Source organism: Pyxicephalus adspersus, chromosome 12, assembly GCF_032062135.1.
Source record: "Pyxicephalus adspersus chromosome 12, UCB_Pads_2.0, whole genome shotgun sequence".
NCBI lineage: Eukaryota > Metazoa > Chordata > Amphibia > Anura > Pyxicephalidae > Pyxicephalus > Pyxicephalus adspersus.
In genome coordinates, this window is record NC_092869.1 from 42,821,985 (window position 1) to 42,841,944 (window position 19,960).

A 19,960-nucleotide genomic window follows, 5' to 3' on the forward strand; every position below is an offset into this window, starting at 1 on the left:
TCAGCCCTTTACAAAGTCCAAATTCATGTGACTAAATGTGATAGACCTGCGGACTGCAGTTTATTATTGTTCCAGAGGAGCTGACACTCTAATATCCTCCCCAGCCACACACTAATAGTATACATTTATATATCTCTGACATATACCCCAGTGCTGTACAGAAATCACAGATTCCCATCAGTCCCTGTACAGAGAAATTACTGACATTTTAATGTCCCCCACAGTCACACTCTATTATTATACATTTATTTAGCTCTCACATATACCGCAGTGCGGTACAGAGGACACTGAGCAAGTCCCATCTGTCTCTGTACAGAGGAGCTGACACTCTAATGTCCCCCGCAGTCACACACTATTAAAAAACATTTATATACTGCAGCTCTGACATATACCGCAGTGCTGTACAGAGGACACTGAGCCAGTCACATCAGTCTCTCTACAGAGGAGCTGACACTCTAATGTCTCCCCGCAGTCACACACTATTAATATACATTTATATAGCTCTGACATATACCGTAGTGCTGTACAGAAAACACTGTTTAGTTTTGGATTTGGCACAACATCTGATATTTATTCCTCTATTCTGTATCTGTAAGGTTTTGAATAAAATAACAAAATTTGTGCTCTAACGCCCCCCCCCCCCCCAGTGTCTTGTACTTTAGGGGAAAAGTATACACACTCCATGCACATAGTGTATAATGAGTACAGGTCCAAGCGCTGGGTAGGTTGGAGTTTGTTGTCTGTTTTCATTATTTACTAAGGTAGATGCAGGTGGCACACAATGCGGTTTCTGTTTGCTCTGGGCTGTGTCTCTTCTATTAATCATTAACCCCACACTGGATAAGAGCAGGACCCACTTGCCTTATATTAAATATGTGGCCAGATCCACCCAGCTGGCAGGAAGTGCTCACAATCTTAACAGCTTGTACAGGTGTGCCAGGGACAGGAAGTTTGGTGAAATTTCTCTGATCAGAGATCATGATAAATATGGTTTGGCCACTTCTGTCTCAAATGTAGATAACCGAAAGGGCCGGTATTTACCCCCAGGCTGAGAACTACCAACCAAACAGGAATATCTCCATTTTTACACAGCCAGCTACATCTCACTTGCAATGAACTCTGCCCTGACTCTCACCACCAGTTTAAATATTCACTGAGATCCTTCAAAATGAGCCGCAAAAATCACCTCATAGAAGCATGTCTCCAAATCCCCTCCACCTACCAACCCTCCACCTATGGATACTCTATCCTTATAGGCCGATGGTGGGGTGGGGTACCCACCCTATACAAGGACCCTATAGATATGACGACGATAGATGATAAGTGCTGAATAGTGCTTTGTCTCTATAGATGTGTGGAAGGTAGGTGGTCAGTACTGGATAGCGCTCTGTCCATATAAATAGATGAAGAGTAGGTGATCTATGCTAGATGGCGCTTTGTCCCCATAGATGTGTGGAGGGTAGGTGATTAGTGCTGGATGGCACTCTGTCCCTATAGATATGAGGACGGTAGGTGATCGGTGCTAGATGGCGCTCTGTTCCTAAAGATATAAGGATGGTAGGTGATGGGTGTTGGATGGGGTGCTGGATGGCAGTCTGTCCCTATAGATAGGTGGAGGATAGGTGATCGGTGCTGGATGGCAGTCTCTCCCTATAGATAGGTGGATGGTAGGTGATGCCTCTATCCATAGGTGTAACCCCATGCGGGTCATCATCACACTGGAGGACTAACCGTAGGTTCGGGGTAATGGACACGCCCCCTCTCCGCCCCGTGCCCGGCTCTTCTAGTACCGGGGCACATTCGGGCTCCGCTCCTCCCCGCCAGGCTGTACAATGCTGATGTCAGGAGGCGGTGCCCGATTCGGGTGATGTGTGTGCGGAGGATGCTGCAGCCCGACAGGTGAGATCGGGCGATCCATATGACACAGGGGATGTTATGACGGTGCGGGGATCCGGGTGTACCGGGAGGGGTGTGACCCGCAATCCGGAGACATACAATGTAACACTATGATGGGGGAGAACATGGAGTCATATGGGAGCTCTGATGGCCCGCAGGACTGTGGGTATGGGGTGGTGGGGTGTAGTATTGGTGTTGGGGAATGGTGGTTTGACGAGCTTTTTTGGGTTGTTTTGTTTTGGCTGGTATTATTGTCATGGAGGGGTGTAGTAGGGATGGATGTAGTACTGGCATGGTGGGGTGTAGTACTGGCATGGTGAAAAGTAGTAGTGGTAGATTAGGTGTTGTCATGGTGGGCTGTAGCATTGTTGAAGTGTAGTAATGATGGGTGTAGTATTAGCATGATGGGGAGTAGTAGTGATGGGTGTAGTATTGGTGTGGTGGTTTGTAGTTAGAATGTTGAGTGTTGAACTACCAAATATGAGATTTAGTTGCAGTTACAAATGTGGGGTACAATGGGGTGTAGTAGCATGTGATTAAGGGATTAAAAAGTGGAGTCTTGGGATGTACAGTAGGGGGTGTTGCAGGGGATTCCTGTATTACAGGTGTGGTTTGGCTGTGGACTGTGATGTTGACTGGGATGTGAAGTATGACTATTCCCTCTTCTCCAGCAGTGCATTGTGGGTACCTCTAAGTCCAGTGGTCATGAGAAGGCCACCTAGCTGATCAGCTGAACATGACCAGGTAATGTTGTTCTACTCTGTGTCTGAGTCATCATCCTAAAAGATCAATGTAGGCTTGACTTAAAGCAGCCAATCAAGTTTCATTTATTTGCTATCCCAGAATACAGAACCTGGTTGATTGTTGAGTGAACACTCTGTCTTTTTGTTACATATTAGGTCTGTTATATTTCTGCTAGATTGGGGTGACCTTCTTGTCCTTTGCCTTCCTTCAGTGACCTCCTCACTCAGATCAAACTCTTCTCTCTTTATCTAGAACCTGCATTTTCTTTGGTGACCAACTCACCTAGACCAAACCCTAAATTCTGTGACCTCACTATTATCATACCCTTTACTCTGTTACTTCCTAACTTGTTACCCCCACCACCTCGAACATTCTCCTCCATACCCATTTATCTATGACCTCTTCACCTGGATCATAACCATTTCTTTATGACTTCTTTGCCTGGATCATACCCATTTATCTATGACCTTTTCACCTAGATCATAACCATTTCTTTATGACTTCTCTGGATCATACCCATTTATCTATGACCTTTTCACCTAGATCATAACCATTTCTTTATGACTTCTTTGCCTGGATCATACCCATTTATCTATGACCCCTTCACCGGTATCATACCCATTTATCTATGACCCCTTCACCGGTATCATACCCATTTATCTATGACCTCCTCACCTGGATCATACCCATTTATCTATGACCTCTTCACCTAGATCATACCCACTTCTCTATGACTTCTTCACCTAGATCATACTCATTTCTCTATGACTTCTTCACCTGGGTCATACCCATTTACCTATGATCTTTCCACCCGGATCATACCCATTTCTCTATGACCTCCTCACCTGGATCATACCCATTTCTCGATGACTTCTTCGCCTGGATCATACCCATTTATCTATGACCCCTTCACCTGGATCATACCCATTTCTCTATGACCTCTTCACCTGGATCATACCCATTTATCTATGACCTCTTCACCTGGATCATACCCATTTCTCTGTGACCTCTTCACCTGCATCATACCCATTTCTCTTTGAACTCTTCACTTGGATCCAATCCTTTTCGCACCTCTCATTTAGAATATTCCATTATATACCCTTCTTACTGTGAGCTTCTTACTCTATCACTCCTTTTCCTCTATGACTTTCTCAACCCAATCCTACCCCTTTGTTTCCAACCACCTACATAACACCTTTTTCTATCTGACCTCCTCATCTGGATCATATCCTTCTTTTCATGACTTCCTTGGCCCCTGCCTGCATCTTACCTTTATATTTGTGACCTTCTCACTCGGATTATACCCTTCTCTTCATGGCCTCCTCACCCAGATTATACCACATTTTTTATTATCTCCTCAGATAGGTCATACCCTTCTCTCTATTACCTCCTTACCTACTTATTCCTTTTCCTCTGTAAACTTTTTTTTTTTTGTATGGCCTTTTTTTCTGGATTGTACCCTTCTGTCTATGTCTTCCTATATCACTTTGTTTGGGGCATACCCTTCCCTGTATAATCTCTACCCCAATCATACCTTTCTCTCTGTGACCTCCTCATCCTGATCTTACCCTTTTCTCTTTGACTCCCCCCCTTACCTGGATCATACCCTTCTTGCTATTATCTCCTCATCCCAGTCATCTGATTTCCTTTTTTATGTTTTAAACCAAATTATACTTCTCCCACTTATAGAAAACATCCCATTTCACCCTGATAATACAGTAATTAATTTTTACCTCTCATACCCTTCTTTACCTGACCTCCTCACCTCACGAATGTATCACACCTTTCTCTCTGATCTGGTTACCCCAATCATACCCATCAATATGTGACCTCTTCACCCAGATCAAACCCCTCTCTCTATGACCTGCTAGCCCAGATCCCGGCATTCTTTCCTCCCTTATACTTTTCTTTACATGACCTCCTCATCAATATCATACTCTTCTCTCTGTGACTTTTTTGCCATCTTCTGGATCAACTATGCCTATAGGGTTTATATCTGGGATATGTTTATTTCCCTATTGGTGGAACTTGATAGACATATCTTTTTTTTCAACCTAACTGACTTTTTTACTATGTTTTTCAGTGGCATTATGGACTCCCTCTATGAGACATTTACCTCCATAGAGTCTCTGGTGACAGAGGAGCCTCCAGGAAATGAAACGGACCAGTGTTACAGTGCTCGTTCACACAGCACAGTCCTCCAGGGCCTACCTTTTGGAGGAGTCCCTACTGTCCTCGCTATCAACTTTCTTGCCTGGCTGGTATGGCATGTTTGTGAAAGAGCAGTTGTAAGGTTGGGGGTGGATGGAGGGTTCAATGAGAGTACATCACAGGGGTTGCTATTATGGGCTGGCACTAGGTGAGAATTCTATGACATAATATTTATGTATAATATTTGGGTGTGCTGATATTAGAAGAGGATTAGGGTATTGGGTGCATATGCCAAAATAGACTTTATAACTAAAAGTTTGTGTTCCCCTGACTAATTTATATGAGCAACCCCTATTTAATGTACAGCCCTGTGTAATATGTTGGCGCTATATAAATCCTGTTTAATACCAATAATAATATTGAGCCTGTTGTATATCTCATCCAAAAATCATCACTGTTTTGAGTTGCTAAGTTGCTGCTCCCCCCGTGATCATTATTATTAGGTTGGATCTACTTTGTGGCTATATGATCCTTCATTTTTCTGGGAAGCCTTTCCAACAAGATTTTGAAAGGTATCTGCGATAATTTGCCTCGTTTTGTGAAGTCAGGTGCTGATGTTGGATGAGAATACCTGGCTCACCATTTCCATTCACCCCACAGGTGCTCAGTAGGGTTGAGGTCAGGGCTCTGTGCAGGACACTCGAGTTCCTCCACACTAAATTGTGACCACAAGGCTGGGGGAGCAATGTCTTAGTATGATGGAGTAACGGCTGTACCTTTCACTGGAGACACCTGAACTCCATCATTTGGAGGGGAGGAGGGGGTTGTATGTTTGGCCATAATGTGTAGCTGGGTTTGCTGGTATTCAGGTTCACTGATAGTGGTTTTAATGGCAGTCTGATTTCCCCCACAGTTGTTGCTCCTAGTGTTCTCATGCCTGCGGAAGGCGGCCTGGGATTATGGAAGGCTTGCTCTGCTCATAGACAATGACAGGTAAGATGTTCTCATCATTTCCTCATTCCCCACCCCCTTCATGAGTGAGGGAAATTATATATATATATTTTTTTTATTTAACACATTTTACCTGATTTCCTGTTATCCATCACTACATTATTTCCTGGATCTTCGTGTCCCTTCCCCCATCTTCCCACTTACCTTTTTACTTTTTCGTTTGTTTTTCATTGTTCATGTTTTACCTCTCTTCCCCTCTCTATTCCTTCTGACCCCCCCTCCTTCTCTCTCTCTCTCTCTCTCTCTCTCTCTCCTTTGTCCTCTCTCTCTTCTTTTTCTCTCTCTCTACTCTCCACACACTGACATGTGAACTTTCTCCCCAGCCCTGCCATACGACGTAGATGGACCTCATATGAGTAATGAGTAACTGTGTTTGTGGTGAATTGGGGGTGTTCCGGTGTCTGTCATATGTAGGACCTTGTGTGGGGCTGTTCCTATTTATTGCTGGGCAATTGTTTAAAGGCAGTAATATTTTCACCTCTTTCGGTTATGAAATTTCCTAAGATTCCTCCCTTCTGCAGGTTCAATCACTATTTATTTCTGTCTTTGGTTGTCCGGTATGTTGGAGGTGAGGTGGAGGCTTCTGTGGTGCTGTTAAAATTAATGTTCCTGGGATGGGACTGAGGTGGAGATATACAGAATTAGGCTCACATGGAGGCATATCAAATGGGGTTTATGTAGAAGTATATCAGATAGGACTGACATGGAGGCATATGGGATGGGATGAAGGTGGTGGCTATCATGGTGGAGGGACTACTAAACATTATTAGATTTGACGCTGAATTTCTGTTTTCCATCTAGCCTCACGTCTCTCTTCTATGGGGAGCCGAGTGATAAAGAGAAATCACCTTGTGAGACCAGCCCGCCTGACCTCAGTAATAAAGACCTGGTAAGTGGTGTGTTTCATGCCTTCCTTTACCCACGTTTGCCCTTACCCCTTCTCTAACCCTGTCACTACTTCTGCTTTCACCCATCCTGCACCCCTGCCCTCAGGCTTCCCAGAGTCATTAAATTATCGATGAGTTGTTTTTAGCCGTTGAAAACTAATTTGCTTGCTTGGGGCACATACATTTCTATTGTAGAAATCTGCAAAAATAACTTATACAAAACCCAATCACAGAGTGACTCCAATATACCGGTATCACACTGAAACCCAGTTCAACCTCACCTAAACACCTACCCCAGCTTGGTCCTTGCTGCTACCTAGACCCAACTTTACCCGAGTCTGACCCTGGTATCAAAGCCTGCAGGAATGTTTGTCTGTCCTTTTATAGTAATAAACCTGTTACAGAAAATCTATACTGCAAACAGCTGCTGAGTTATTTGTGTCAAAATATCTAAACCACAATCAGACATTATGTCCTATATTGTAATAATTGCTGACTGTTATTGTGCTGTGATATATCTATTGTAATGCTGCGTTCCTTCTTCCTCTCACAGGGATTCTGCTCCTGGCTCAGCTCCATTTATCAAATGAAGTGAGAACCTGACCTTCTTGAGGATTCTAGCGAATGAGGGACATGGGGGTTACTAATGGATGTGGTATGGAAGCGGGGGGGTGACACAATGATTATGGTACAAGGTAAGGAAGAAGGGGAGTAGGGAAGAGGGGGTTGGGGGTTAGGTAGGTATGGAGGGAGGTGTGTGTGTGTGTGTGTGTGTGTGTGTGTGTGTGTGTGTGTGGTCCTAGGTTGTAAAGGTAAGAGAGAAGCAGTTGCTGAGGTATATTCAGGGTGGTGATGGGCAGTTGATAGTTTGGTTAAGTATGGTTAAAGAGCTTTATGGTGAATAGGCACACAGGTGAGGTGCAGTGAAATTATTGATGAGAAGTTTGGGGGTTTGGCATAGGGGGATTAGTAGAAGGTGAGGTATGGGACAGATTTCGTGGATAAGTGAGAATTTTCTTTAATTTTATGATTTTGTCCTCCTGTAGGGATGAAGAAATTCAGAGTAAGTGTGGAGTAGATGCCATCACTTACCTGTCCTATCAGCGCCATCTGCTAGTGCTGACCTTACTCGTCTGTGTCCTTTCCGTCTCCATTATTCTACCAGTGAACTTCTCTGGGGATTTGCTGGGTGAGTGACTCCCCATTTCCTGAGTTTCTGATTTTTTTTTTTCATGCCCCTCTCCTAACAGTCTCTCCCCTGTGTCTGCAGGCGACAGTCCGGCTCAGTTTGGGCGCACCACCATTGTCAATGTTCCTATACAGTGAGTACATAGTGTACATACAATAGGGTTTAGTGGGTAGACGGTGTACTAACATTAGGTGCAGGGGGTATCCATCGTACCAACCTATGTAGAGCAGTGTGCAGTCAGCCTATCTAAGGGGTGCAGTGGAAAGTCAGCATACATAATTTTGCGTGGGTGCAGTGGCTAGTAAGTGTACATACTTAAGGGTGGGTGTATTTAATAGTAAGGGTACATACTTTGGGGTTATTGCATTTGGTAGTAGGGTTACATACTTTGTTGTAAGTGCATTTGGTAGAAAGGTTACATACTTTGGGGTAGGTCCATTTGCTAGTAAGGTTACATACTTTGGGGTAGCTGCATTTGGTAGTAAGGGCACATGCATTTGGTAGTAAGGGCACATACTTTGGAGTAGCTGCATTTGGTAGTAAGGGCACATACTTTGAGGTAGCTGCATTTGGTAGTAAGGGCACATGATGAGGAATAGGTGCATTTGGTAGTAAGGGCACATACCTTGGGGTAGATGCATTTGATAGTAAGGGCACATATGTAGGAGTAGGTGCATTTGGGAGTAAGGGCAGATACCTTGGGCTAAGTGCATTTGGTAGTAAGGGCACATGCTTAGGAGTAGGTGCATTTGGTAGTAAGGGCACATACCTTGGGGTAGGTGCATTTGATAGTAAGGTTACATACTTTGGGGTAGGTGCATTTGATAGTAAGGGTAAATAGTTTGGGGTAGGTGCATTTGGCAGTACGGGCACATACTTTGAGGTAGTTGCATTTTAGTAGTAAGGGTACATACTTTGGGGTACCGTGATACTTTGTTACTGACTGTGTTTGTCCCCCTTCCAGGGATCGTTTGCTTTGGCTGCACAGTGTCTTTGCTCTGCTTTACTTCCTGATGACAGTGCTGTGTATGCGCCATCACTTGGCATCTTTACATTACCGGGAGGACGACAAGGTACGGAGGTCCATAGTGGCATCTTATGGTGTGATGTCATCACTCAACTTTTTATATAGATAATGGGCACCGAGCACCCCTCATACTGGTGTCTATTAGCACCATGGCACTTTGACGTATCTAATTGGTTGCACTTTCCCTATTTCTCCAGGTAGTGCGAACACTGATGGTGACCCGAATTCCAAGAGAAATCTCTGACACCTCCCTCATCACCAAACATTTCCAGTAAGTCGCCCCCTTCCAATCAGTGACACACCATATACTGCCCCCCCCATCTTACCCTGTCATTTTTTTTCTCAAAGTGAGGCGTATCCCAGCTGTACAGTCACCGATGTCCAGTTCTGTTATGATGTCCGGCGACTGATGAAGTTAGACATTGAAAGGTGAGGAACTGCCACTATTATCTCTCATCTCCCCCCACCCTCCCTGATCTTATCATTCCTCACCCTCCCTCATCCTTCACACTCCTATCAGACCTCACCTTTCCCACTCCCATCCTTCACACCCTTTCTGATCCCTTCACTGCTTCTATGTTCCTCTCATATGTCACATCCTTTCATACAAGTCATCCATCTTTATTGTTTCTCCCCAGACGACAAGCCATGAAAGGTCGCATGTACTTTGCTGGACAGTCCCAGAAAGAGGGGAAGATCTTCATAAAAACTCACCCATGTGCCCGGCTCTGCCCCTGTGATTGCTGTGGCTTCCAGACCGTAAGTGTGCAGTGTGTGGCAGGACAATTTATAATATAGACTTATTCCACAAAAAATCTTTATGGATATTCTTCTTAGAGGTTCAGCCTGGGAAAGCTATCTATCCATATTACAGATATTACTTTTGTTAAGTCAAGAATTAAGCCCTTCTCTCTCTCTAACCTCAACCCCTGCTCAAAGACCTGTGCTGAGAGCCTTATCACAGTCTCTAATTGACAGCCAAGCTTCCCCTTTCTAACATGGCATCACCTGGTGTCAGTGTAATCAGATTGTGTGTGTGTGCTGCCACCTTGTGGTATATTTAGGTATAGCTACATCATAGATCTAATATATCTCTGACATATGCTGCAGTGCTGTACAGAGATCACTGAGTCAGTCCTATCAGTGTCTGTACAGAGTTGTTGACACTTTAATATCCCCCCTCACAGTCACACACTATTATTATACATTTATATAGCTGTGACATATACCGCAGTGCTGTAGAGAGGAGCTGACACTCTAATGTCCCCCACAGTCACACACTTTTATTATTCTGCAGGTGGAGGCAGAGCAGTATTATGCTGAGCTGGAGGAGAAACTGACTGATGAGTTTACGGCTGAGAGGAACAGAATCACCCTGAAGAGGCTCGGTGCAGCATTTGTCACCTTTCAGGATGAGAGGATGACAGCAGTGTAAGTGGCGGTGGTAAGAGATCACAATTACCTGTGGTTTCATGTATGTTCTACATTTTGCATCTAATAGGCAAATCCCATAATTTACCTCAGTTACTAATAAACTTTATCTGTCCCCCCAAACATTATAATCTGACCTGTGATGCAGGGTTATCCAAGCATTCATATGTAATATATTTACTGCCATCTTGTGGCATCTTCACACATTGCAGGTATGTACACACAAGTGTATTCTATCACTTTTTGTATAGCTCTGACATATACCACACTGGTGTTCTGAGCCAGTCACATTGTAGCCAGGGTCACAGTATACAACATTTAGTACACAGAGTGCATGGGTCAGAAGTAAAATGTACAGCATTGTCTGAGGAGTTGATGGTCATTCAGTGGGAGAAAATTAGAGGGCCCTACTTTAGGCAGTCAATGGATAGATGGCATACATATATAAATACCCTCCCTGCAGTCACAGCTGTGTGTTTATGCATCTGTAATTTGGAGCTGTAAGGATGGTCGGGTGCTGGCTTTTCAGGTAAGGATAGGCAGATGGATTTCGTCACTGGGAGGAGGGCTGGCACCTCAGTGATGTAGTAATGGGTGGTCGGAGGAGGGCTGGCACCTCAGTGATATTAGGCAGGCTGTAGTAATGGGTGGTCGGGGTCATGGTAAGGTTTGGGTCTCTGTTATTGACATACTAGGGGGCTGTACTGTATGGAGCCCACCACCAGCATATATGATAATCAGACATTTTTTGGGGCACATTGTTTGGATCCAATGGAGGCTTCTTTGGCTCCCCGATGGGCCAGTCATGTGGAGCCCATTTGCAGCATATATCTGAAGGGTGGAATATTTATTTCCTTCATGTGCTTCATAAATCTTCTAGTGGAGCTGATGACCATTTTACAGGAGACCTTGCTGTTCATGGCATTTAGTATTTGTACAAGAGACACAGAAGTGATTGTAGTGATTTCCTCTCCTTAGGATCATCCAGGATTACATCCACCCACGATGCCGCCGATCTCCTCAGCAATCGTCCGTCACTACGGTCCTTAATTCCCTCCAATGGGGGGTGCGTTATGCCCCGGCACCCAATGACGTCATATGGTAGGAGTCTTGTGGTTGTGGCTGTCACTGCTCTCCGTGTATTCTATGTATTGACTGTGTCTTTCTGTCAATGGCAGGGAGAACTTGGCTGTGTCCGGGCCGGTGTGGTGGGCTCGCTTTGCTGGTCTGAATTTGGCATTGTTTATTCTGCTTTTTTTCCTGACCACCCCAGCTGTCATTGTCAGCACCATGGACAGGTTCAATGTCACTCGGCCTGTGGAGAATCTAAGGGTGAGCTACAACCCAGTGGCCATTGGAACTTTGTCCATGGCTCTGCAGGTTCCTCTGCTGAAAAGCCTTCAATAATAGTAATAATAATAATAGCATTATGTGTAATGTCTGGGAAGTGTTTATTTTATCAAATCCAGTGGTTTGCTGTGGGCTGGGTTGTGAGTTTCTGGTGTATGATTGGTAAGTGGGGAAGAATGGTGCACTTACTTTTCTTCTTTTCTCCCCAGAATCCAGTCATTACCCAGTTCCTGCCCACGCTATTGCTCTGGATGTTCTCGGTGTGTTTGCCATTCATTGTCTATTACTCAGCATTCATGGAGTGTCACTGGACCAGGTAATGGACTGACTGTGGAGTCATGTGACACACTTACCATTAGCCCCCACCATTATCATCCTTTACTGTCCACCATTTTTACCTTCTGACAACCACTATTGCCCTTCTCCTTTTTTGCCATTATGTCCCATTCTACTATGACCTCCATTGTCTGAATTCTCCCTCCACCACCACTTCCTGTATTCTCCTTCCTCCACCATTGTTGTCATTCACCTCTATTGATACTTCTGATTCATTTTAGATCTAATGAGAACCGGACAACAATGTACAAGTGTTACTTTTTCCTGGTGTTCATGGTCATCATTCTTCCCTCTCTAGGTCTGACCAGGTACTACATACATATAGAGCTGACAATGTCATATAAGATGGTGCAGTCTGTTGACTTTTTTATTAACAAAATTCCTTCTAACTCTTCCATAGTCTGGATTTATTCTTCCGTTGGTTATTTGATGTTCATTTCTTGGAGTCGGCCAATGTCAAGTTACAGTAAGTGCCGGCTTTTCTCTGTACTGCCATTTACCCTAATCTTGGTTTGTGCACTCACTTTATCATGTACTCCACCCCTTTTCTGTTCTACCCCCTCATATCCATCCAAGATTCCCTATCCTTTCATTACCCATTTCCTGTATCCAATTCAGTTCATCTGAAATCTCTGTGTCCCACATTCACTGTATACTTCTCTATATACTTCTCTCCCATTCTCTAAACATTTCCTCCCCATTCTCTGCACACCTCTTCCCTTCCCCATTTTTTACCCCTGCTTGTTGTGCTGTCATCTCCTTCTGCCGTCCTCTGGTCCCCCATAGTTCTGACACTGTGACTTTATGCATATTTCAGGTGTGTTTTCCTCCCCAATAATGGAGCATTTTTTGTCAACTATGTCATCACTGCCAGTCTGATCGGCACTGCCATGGAACTGCTCAGAATTCCGGGTCTCACTGTATATGCTGCGCGCCTTTGTCTCGCCAAGTCCGTTCCAGAACGTCTCCATGTGAAACGGGTATGGAGTGTCCAAAGCACTGCAGTTTTTAGGTTGAAGGGGAAAGGGAAGATTAGTTTTGGTGAGAGGAAGTAGGTAGAGTGGCTTAGACATGGGGGCTCAAGCTTTGAGGAGAAGTAAGAGGAGGTTGGCAGGAGGGCCAAGGAGGGGCGACTCAGATTAGGGGGAAAGAGGAGAGGTAAATGAAGCTAAGGGGTTAGCAAGGGGTGGCTCAGGCTTGAGGGATTTTATCTAAATTCTGATATTTTTCTGCAGAGTCAGGCCTATGAGTTCCAGTTTGGCCTGGAGTATGCCTGGACTACATGCGTATTCTCCGTAGTGATGACCTACAGTATTACCTGCCCCATCATCGTGCCCTTCGGTATGTACTGTCCGTATTTCTAACATCCCCACTTTCTTCCTTTGCACTTTTGTAATTATTTCATCTAAAATATATCTATAAGAGATAATCTTATAATAAAGTGTAGACATGTTGTGCGATAGTGGATCATAGACCCTCATATCATTCAAATAACATCATAACCTAATATAATGAGGTGAATCCATAATACTATTCTGTGTCCCCAGTAAATGACAGGGCTTCTTTATATTGTGTCTGTGCAGCACTAATTTGCCTTTTTTTCATTGCAGGCCTCGTATATCTGCTGCTGAAACACATGACAGACAGATACAACATTTACTATGCCTACATCCCCACCAAGCTGAGCCCCGGCCTGCACAGCGCCGCTGCACACCAACTTCTGGCTGCTCCAATCCTCTGCCTCTTCTGGCTGCTCTTCTTCTCTGTCCTACGACTGGGTAAGACCTGAGAGCCAAAAACGTCCCCCTGATGTGCAGCCGACTCTCAGAAATTGGGAACTGGGCACAGATGTGAGGTGTTGCATGGAAAGACACCTCCCACCTCACCGTGAAGTAATTTTTAATCTAAAAAAGTGACCCCCCCAAGATAAAGTAACCTCCCCTATTACTTTACTTTGCAGGATCCACACACCCTGTAACGCTGTTCACATTTGTCGCCCTGCTCTGCTGTGTACTTTTCTCAATCTTTGGATTGTGTCTGCGAAAGCTTCGACCGAAGAGACCGTCCAGCTATCAGGTAAATAGTGCGGGAAGATGGTATGGTTTATTCCCCCTTTCCCTTTGGGTCTTTGGAATTATATTTACCCCCCCCCCCGATTGTTCATGATTGTTCCCTAGACAGTGGGTGTAATGGTCATTCCCTCTATGCGTTTGTTGGTGGTTCTCTAAATAGAACTGAATAATTCTGGAGCTTGGATGGGCTATCAAAGTTTACATTTTGTTGATCTCCTAAACACACCCAGAAGGGGTGTGTTTGTGCCAACAATCAATTAATGGTGACCTTCTACAGACATCTCAAGCACTCTGCTGGTTCGGGAGTCCTGTGTGAGCTATGAACTGATTGGTCCAGTGATGTCACAAGGGGGTCACATGTTCCTCCCTACCAGCAAGCACGGCGTATCAGGGCACTAAATGGGGCAGTTGTGGAGTAAGGGGAGGGCTTTTCTGTATCTGTACCTGCCCTTGGTGTGACATGCAGATCAGGAGGCGTGGCTCTACAATTGGTAGTGAGTTCTTTCACATGTGAGACTGTTAAGGGGGCAGAGAAGGGTTCTTCTGATAAGATTGGGGTGATGAGTCTGTTTTTTCTTTTCCTCTACAGATGTCGGAGCAGGGCGATGGGATGATGCAGGATGCAGAACGGAGCAGCATTTCTTCTACACTGCAGTCCAGTGTGAGTCTCCTCACCTCACCAATACAGAGCACGATTCAGTTATGGGTGGACAGCCCCATTTGCCCCAAGTCATGGAGCTGGGGGGGTAATTGATCCTGCACCTATCCACCCATAACTGAAATATCCTTCCACAATGAGTGATATTAGAGCTGAGAGGATGAATAATGACCTATCCTGTTTTCTGTACAGGTATTTGTGGCCTCCGTCCTTCAGGAACAGGACCTCTCCCCCCTGACCTCGCCAACTCATCCATCATACGGAGCTCTAGAGACTCGTGCTGACAGCCCTGGTGAAGGGCCTGAAGTGGCCCCTGAAAGCTCAGATGACGCCTGCCATTAAATAGAAAGAAGATGCTGTACAAGATTTGAGGAGGCAGATTCTTTTGCAGACGTGTGGCGGCCACAATAGGGCCCCAAGGGGCCCCTCCTGGATGGGCCAGGCTGTGTCCTGCACCCCCTTGTGGTCTTCAGTTCAGTGTACAAGATTCTTTCTCCTGAGCATCTCTGAGGTCATTATGTAACCAGCTGAGTGCAAGGAATTCTGCTGTAGTGGGTGGAGCCACATGCATAGGCTCCTCCCATCAACATGCCACAGACCCTGTATGTTCCACATGTGTGTAAGCTCCTTCTGACACCCCTCCGGATCGCTGCGCTCCCTGGCTCCATTCTTGCGTTTGCATGGGGATGGCGCACAATTTGCATCTGTAAAATGTTATTTATGAGATTGCTGAATTTTGCCAAATATAATTTTACATGAGGATGGTCCTGGACTGTGTGATTCTGTGCCTATTAGGGGTGGCAAATGCTGTGGGGTGGGGGTGGAGGCTACCATTTTGGGTAGCCCAGGTGGGCATGTCCCAAGTGCGAATATGTCTTTAGTGAGGGGTGGGGTTACTGCAGTGAAAAGTGTTCTGTGTGGGGGTGTGTCTTATATGGGAGGGGTTTGGCCTTTATGGGAGGTGTGTCCAATGCAGAAGGTGGGGTGTTTTTCTCTGTGCAGGGGTGTGCCCTATGTTGAGGAATGCCCTGGGCTGTGTTCTGCATGGTGTCCTGTCTAAGGGGTTGCCTTGTTGGCAGGTGTGGGAGTGTTCTGTATAGGGAGGTGTGCCCTACTACCCTATAGGGCGTAGTGTCCTGTGTGGGTGAGTGTCTACTATCCAGGGTCATGATTTTTGTGGGTTGGGAAAGAAGCAGTGTGATTGGTTTCTCTGGCTGCGGCTCCACTGCCCTGGGTTCCTAGTCTGTGCCATCATAGCTGAATTTTTGGTAACCCTCCATCCTCCCTCCCTCCATTTTTGTTTATCCATAAAGTGTCCATTGTCCCTGCTGGAATGTTCCTTTTACTTCCTGGGGGAATTATGACTTATGAATGAATGATTGAATAATATTTTGGGCTCCTAAAAATATGGGGATTATGTCATGCCCCCCCCCCCTCAATCAGCCTGGGGCCAACAGCCATTCAAAAGATTCCTTTTATGGCATGCAATCTCTTCTAGAACTCAAGTCGGGGGATCACCATGTATTAGGGGGTCACCATTGGGATCTTTTACACCCGCCCCCCCACAGTGTCCCTTAACACACCACATGTCCCTCCCTCCTCCCCTGTGCACCTGCCTGCCATATGTGTTCCCTGACCCCCAACTTACTACATGTCCCCTAATGCCCCCCAATCCCTGTACCCCAATAAACCACACAGCCATCACTTCTTCCAGTTTAATGATGAATAAACTGCATGTCAGCAACAGACAAATCTCAGGGGTCCCAATGTTGGGGAGCCCACAGCAGTCAATAACATTTCAGGGTTCCTCTCCCACGGCTGGTAACAAAGATTGGCAAAGTCCATGCTCTCCGGTGTAATTCTGATAATATTCACCATTTAGTTCCATTGGTAAATGGATTGCAGATTCAGGAAGGGTAAAATAACGGCAGGAATTCTGTAAATCTGAAATTTTTGATGGATTGTTAAGAAACTACTGGAAAATGCGGTAGGGCCAGGTCATGGCTGACATCTGATTGGGTGCTGTAGGCTGGCCTAACTTGCAATTGGTCCCCTGCACCCTCCCACCGTAAGGCCGGTAAAGTTTTTTTCTTGGCAGATTCTGCTCATTGGTTTATTATTATGGAGCCCCTTGGCATTGGTATAGAATGGGCAGCCCCCACGTCAGACATGGCAGCACCAAGTCCAGGTTACAGTGATGTAATGTGAACAGAGCGCAGACAGAAACTGACACAACACAGTACTGACACATGGCACAGACATATAACGAGGAGAACACACAGGCCTTTGCACTGTACACAGGACGGTGACACAGCAATCAGAATCCTAGCCCAGCCTTCATGGCACGGTGCCCACAAACACTGCACTCTTGTCCTTCATCCTGCATGGTCCTCTCATTCACCCTGCGGTTCTCTGTACCATCCGCGACTCATGGCGCCCACCACTACGCCGTACAGCTGACTCCATGCCTCTCGGGTCTCTGGTGTAAACAATTCCCCAAGACCGGATTCCAGAGCGAAGATCAGAGACTCGCCCACTGTCTGTAGAAGAAGAAGAAGAAGAAGGAAACGTTCAGATGCTCCACCTATAACTGGGCATTACATCAACTGCTCCTAACCTGAATTCAGCTGGACTGGCAGAAAGACTGGAAGGGTTTCTTCACCCTAAACTGTCCTGCTGATTACCTCTACTCTGAATTCACACTGGCTGACCCCTCTGCCCACCAGTGCCCCTCTTCCCCCAGCATTACCTCCCTGAGGATACACACTCCCCGGGCATGATTTCTTGAACCCCTGTCATCACCTTGGGTTACTGCCTCCATCCACCCCCTCTTGGTGACCTATCCATGTACCCCATCTGTCTACTTCCACAGGTTTGAAAAATTTTAGCATTTTATGATAAAGTCATGGACTGACAATGCTGGCACCCATTGTGGATTGTCAGCTCTTGGGCCTGGGAAGTCTTTTTTTTTCTGGCCATGCTAAAATTTCCCACCTTGAAAGATTCAAGCTTGACTCCGGTAGCGCGATGTTTGCGTCCTAGGCCAGTCAGATATTCATCCAGAGAGGACAACGAGTCCACGCTGCTGACCGCAGCATCGATAACAGTCATCACCTAAGGAGACAAAAGTGGGGGGACACGGCGGGGGCCCTAAGAATAAAAGAGGGGCGGGGGGGTGCTGAGTGCCTTGTCATGCTAAAGGGTTTCCATGTGAATGGTGGGATATCTGTGTGTGTGGTCATCTCATCAATCAGTCGGGGGGGGGGGGCTAGTTACTCACTTTGCGAATGTGTTCGGTGAACTCGCTGGAGCCAAGACATTCCTGGACGGTGGAGAAATGAGCAGAATTGTACTGGAAGAGGAAGACCAAATCTGGCTCCAACTCAAACAACCTGCAAGAGAACCAAAGACCAATTAAATCCCCAAATTTATACCTTGGTGGAGCAACCCCCGACCAACCTCTAAATAGAGGAAGCCCTGAATCCACCCTGTTCTTAAAACCCACTGCATCGGGCAGGTTGGTGTGACTGGTCAACGACTACTCCATGTTTATCATCAAATACCCCACAACACTGACCGCAATACCCAGAACACCCATCAGGAGGAGCCACCAACCCCAACTGGATCTGTACCCGGGTACAACAAGGATGCCACACAGAGGAGATGGAGGGAACAGAATCCCAGCTCTGTAGTCACCATCTCCATCAATGTAATCATGGTGGTCACTTCTTGTGATGATAATTCAGTTCCAAGGGGAGTTTACAACTCTGAGAGGAAGAGATGAGGATATATGAGCATGTGTATGGCATCACCGGGATCAGAATTCCTAGAGCCTGATTCCCCGCCAGAGCTTTCACCGGGATCAGCACTTCACTCACCTGTTTACCACAGCTCCCCCACCAATTATACAAATCCAACCAATGCAACCATACACAGTGCCACCACCTCTCTGGTATTCATATTCCTGCGTATGATTGGATAGGCATCTCTGGACCACACACAGCAAAGCAGATTCCAGATTCCACTGGCTTTTATGTGGCTCCCGAGTATAGAGCTTAGCGACAGCTTTCCCCTAAAGGACAGTGCCCGGCGCCAGTCTCATTCTATAGTACAGTGCCCACCTCCACCTCCATTAGTACAGGGCACAGTGCCAGGCTGGGCTAAAAGTGCAGAATGCCCCTCTAGAAAATCCTCCCAGATCCAGTCTTTTCTGAGGTAGAGCCCCCTAAAGTTCAGTGCTAGTTTCCCCCATAGCCCCCATTGCCAGCACCCAATCCTATGTTACAGAGACTGGTGCCAGGGTCCCCTATACTAGGGCTCCAGTTTCCAGCTCATTCCCCCAAAGTAAAGCACTCTGTCTGGGTTTCCCCCATAGTACAGCACTCTGTCCCTATACCAGGGTTCCTCCAGATTTTGCTGAGGATTCAATGAGCAATTTGTGACTCTCAGGTCAGTTTAAATGACACCAATGATTTTTTTGGCTATCTAGAGGGGGGCATTCTTCCCACTGGCAAAGCAATGTAAGAGGAGGTCTTCCCACTGACCACCCAGTAAATTACCATGAATTGGGCATATCATAGATATTGGCAGGGGTTCCCGGAGACCTAAAAAGTTATTTCAAGGGTTCCCCCATGTTAAAAGGGTTGAGAAAGGCTGCCCTATAGTATACCAACTGGTGCCGGGGTCCCCTATAGTATACTACCCAGGACCCCCTATAATATATCACCCTTTGCCAGGGTATAGTATAGCTGCAGGTGGCATTCCCCCATATAGTACAGCACCCTGTGCCAGCCTTCCCCTAGTGGGTATTATGCAGCCCAATTGCAGGCTCACCTGGTAAACAGTACGGTGCCATGGTGTATCTGGTCCTGGCTCACAATCTGCCAGCTGTCCCGGATCAGCACTTTCTGGGGTTCTGTGAGCGGTTCTTTCTCCATGCTCCTCAGCTTGGTGCCCCCTCTCCCCACAGTCCTTTGGGGTGGTTTGGTAGTGGGCAGTGCCCAGCTTTATTGATGCCACAGGCTGGGCAGCATGGCACAATATCAGAGCTGTCAGTGCAGTAGATTTGCTTCATTCACTCATCTCAGGTTGGTGTGAGGGATTCTCAGCTCTTCCAGCATTTAAAGCCTCTGTGACCCCTCCCCCACAACCAGCACTCCGCTTAAAGGGGCAGCATCCTCTCTACACTCTGCCCAGATGTTACCGACT

General features: G+C 46.1%; 2 protein-coding genes across 4 annotated transcripts; one reads left to right on the forward strand and one right to left on the reverse strand.

The window, feature by feature from the left end:
* Window positions 1–1,601: 1,601 nt before the first annotated feature.
* TMEM63C (transmembrane protein 63C) lies at window positions 1,602–15,512 on the forward strand. Of its 3 annotated transcripts, none has more exons than XM_072428123.1 (25): window positions 1,602–1,899; window positions 2,568–2,640; window positions 4,724–4,901; window positions 5,705–5,784; window positions 6,126–6,158; window positions 6,604–6,691; window positions 7,243–7,280; window positions 7,736–7,878; window positions 7,960–8,011; window positions 8,843–8,951; window positions 9,103–9,176; window positions 9,254–9,334; window positions 9,544–9,664; window positions 10,203–10,336; window positions 11,315–11,437; window positions 11,515–11,668; window positions 11,896–12,002; window positions 12,244–12,330; window positions 12,423–12,488; window positions 12,840–13,002; window positions 13,258–13,363; window positions 13,633–13,800; window positions 13,983–14,098; window positions 14,684–14,755; window positions 14,945–15,512. In XM_072428123.1, exons 2-25 carry the CDS (start codon window positions 2,633–2,635, stop codon window positions 15,092–15,094), a joined length of 2,451 nt encoding a protein of 816 aa, XP_072284224.1. In that variant the 5' UTR covers window positions 1,602–1,899; window positions 2,568–2,632; the 3' UTR covers window positions 15,095–15,512. The 3 variants fall into 3 exon arrangements, with proteins under 3 accessions (XP_072284224.1, XP_072284223.1, XP_072284225.1); XM_072428122.1 differs by having other exon boundaries at window positions 2,571–2,640; XM_072428124.1 differs by lacking the exon at window positions 6,126–6,158 and having other exon boundaries at window positions 1,695–1,899; window positions 2,571–2,640.
* A 941-nt stretch (window positions 15,513–16,453) lies between these two features.
* Window positions 16,454–19,952, reverse strand: NGB (neuroglobin). Its single transcript, XM_072428410.1, has 4 exons — window positions 19,586–19,952; window positions 18,033–18,144; window positions 17,747–17,866; window positions 16,454–17,292 (listed from the first exon to the last, which is right to left on the reverse strand). The coding sequence occupies exons 1-4, from the start codon at window positions 19,687–19,689 to the stop codon at window positions 17,146–17,148; spliced, it is 483 nt and encodes a 160-aa protein (XP_072284511.1). The 5' UTR covers window positions 19,690–19,952; the 3' UTR covers window positions 16,454–17,145.
* Between the last annotated feature and the right edge of the window lie 8 nt (window positions 19,953–19,960).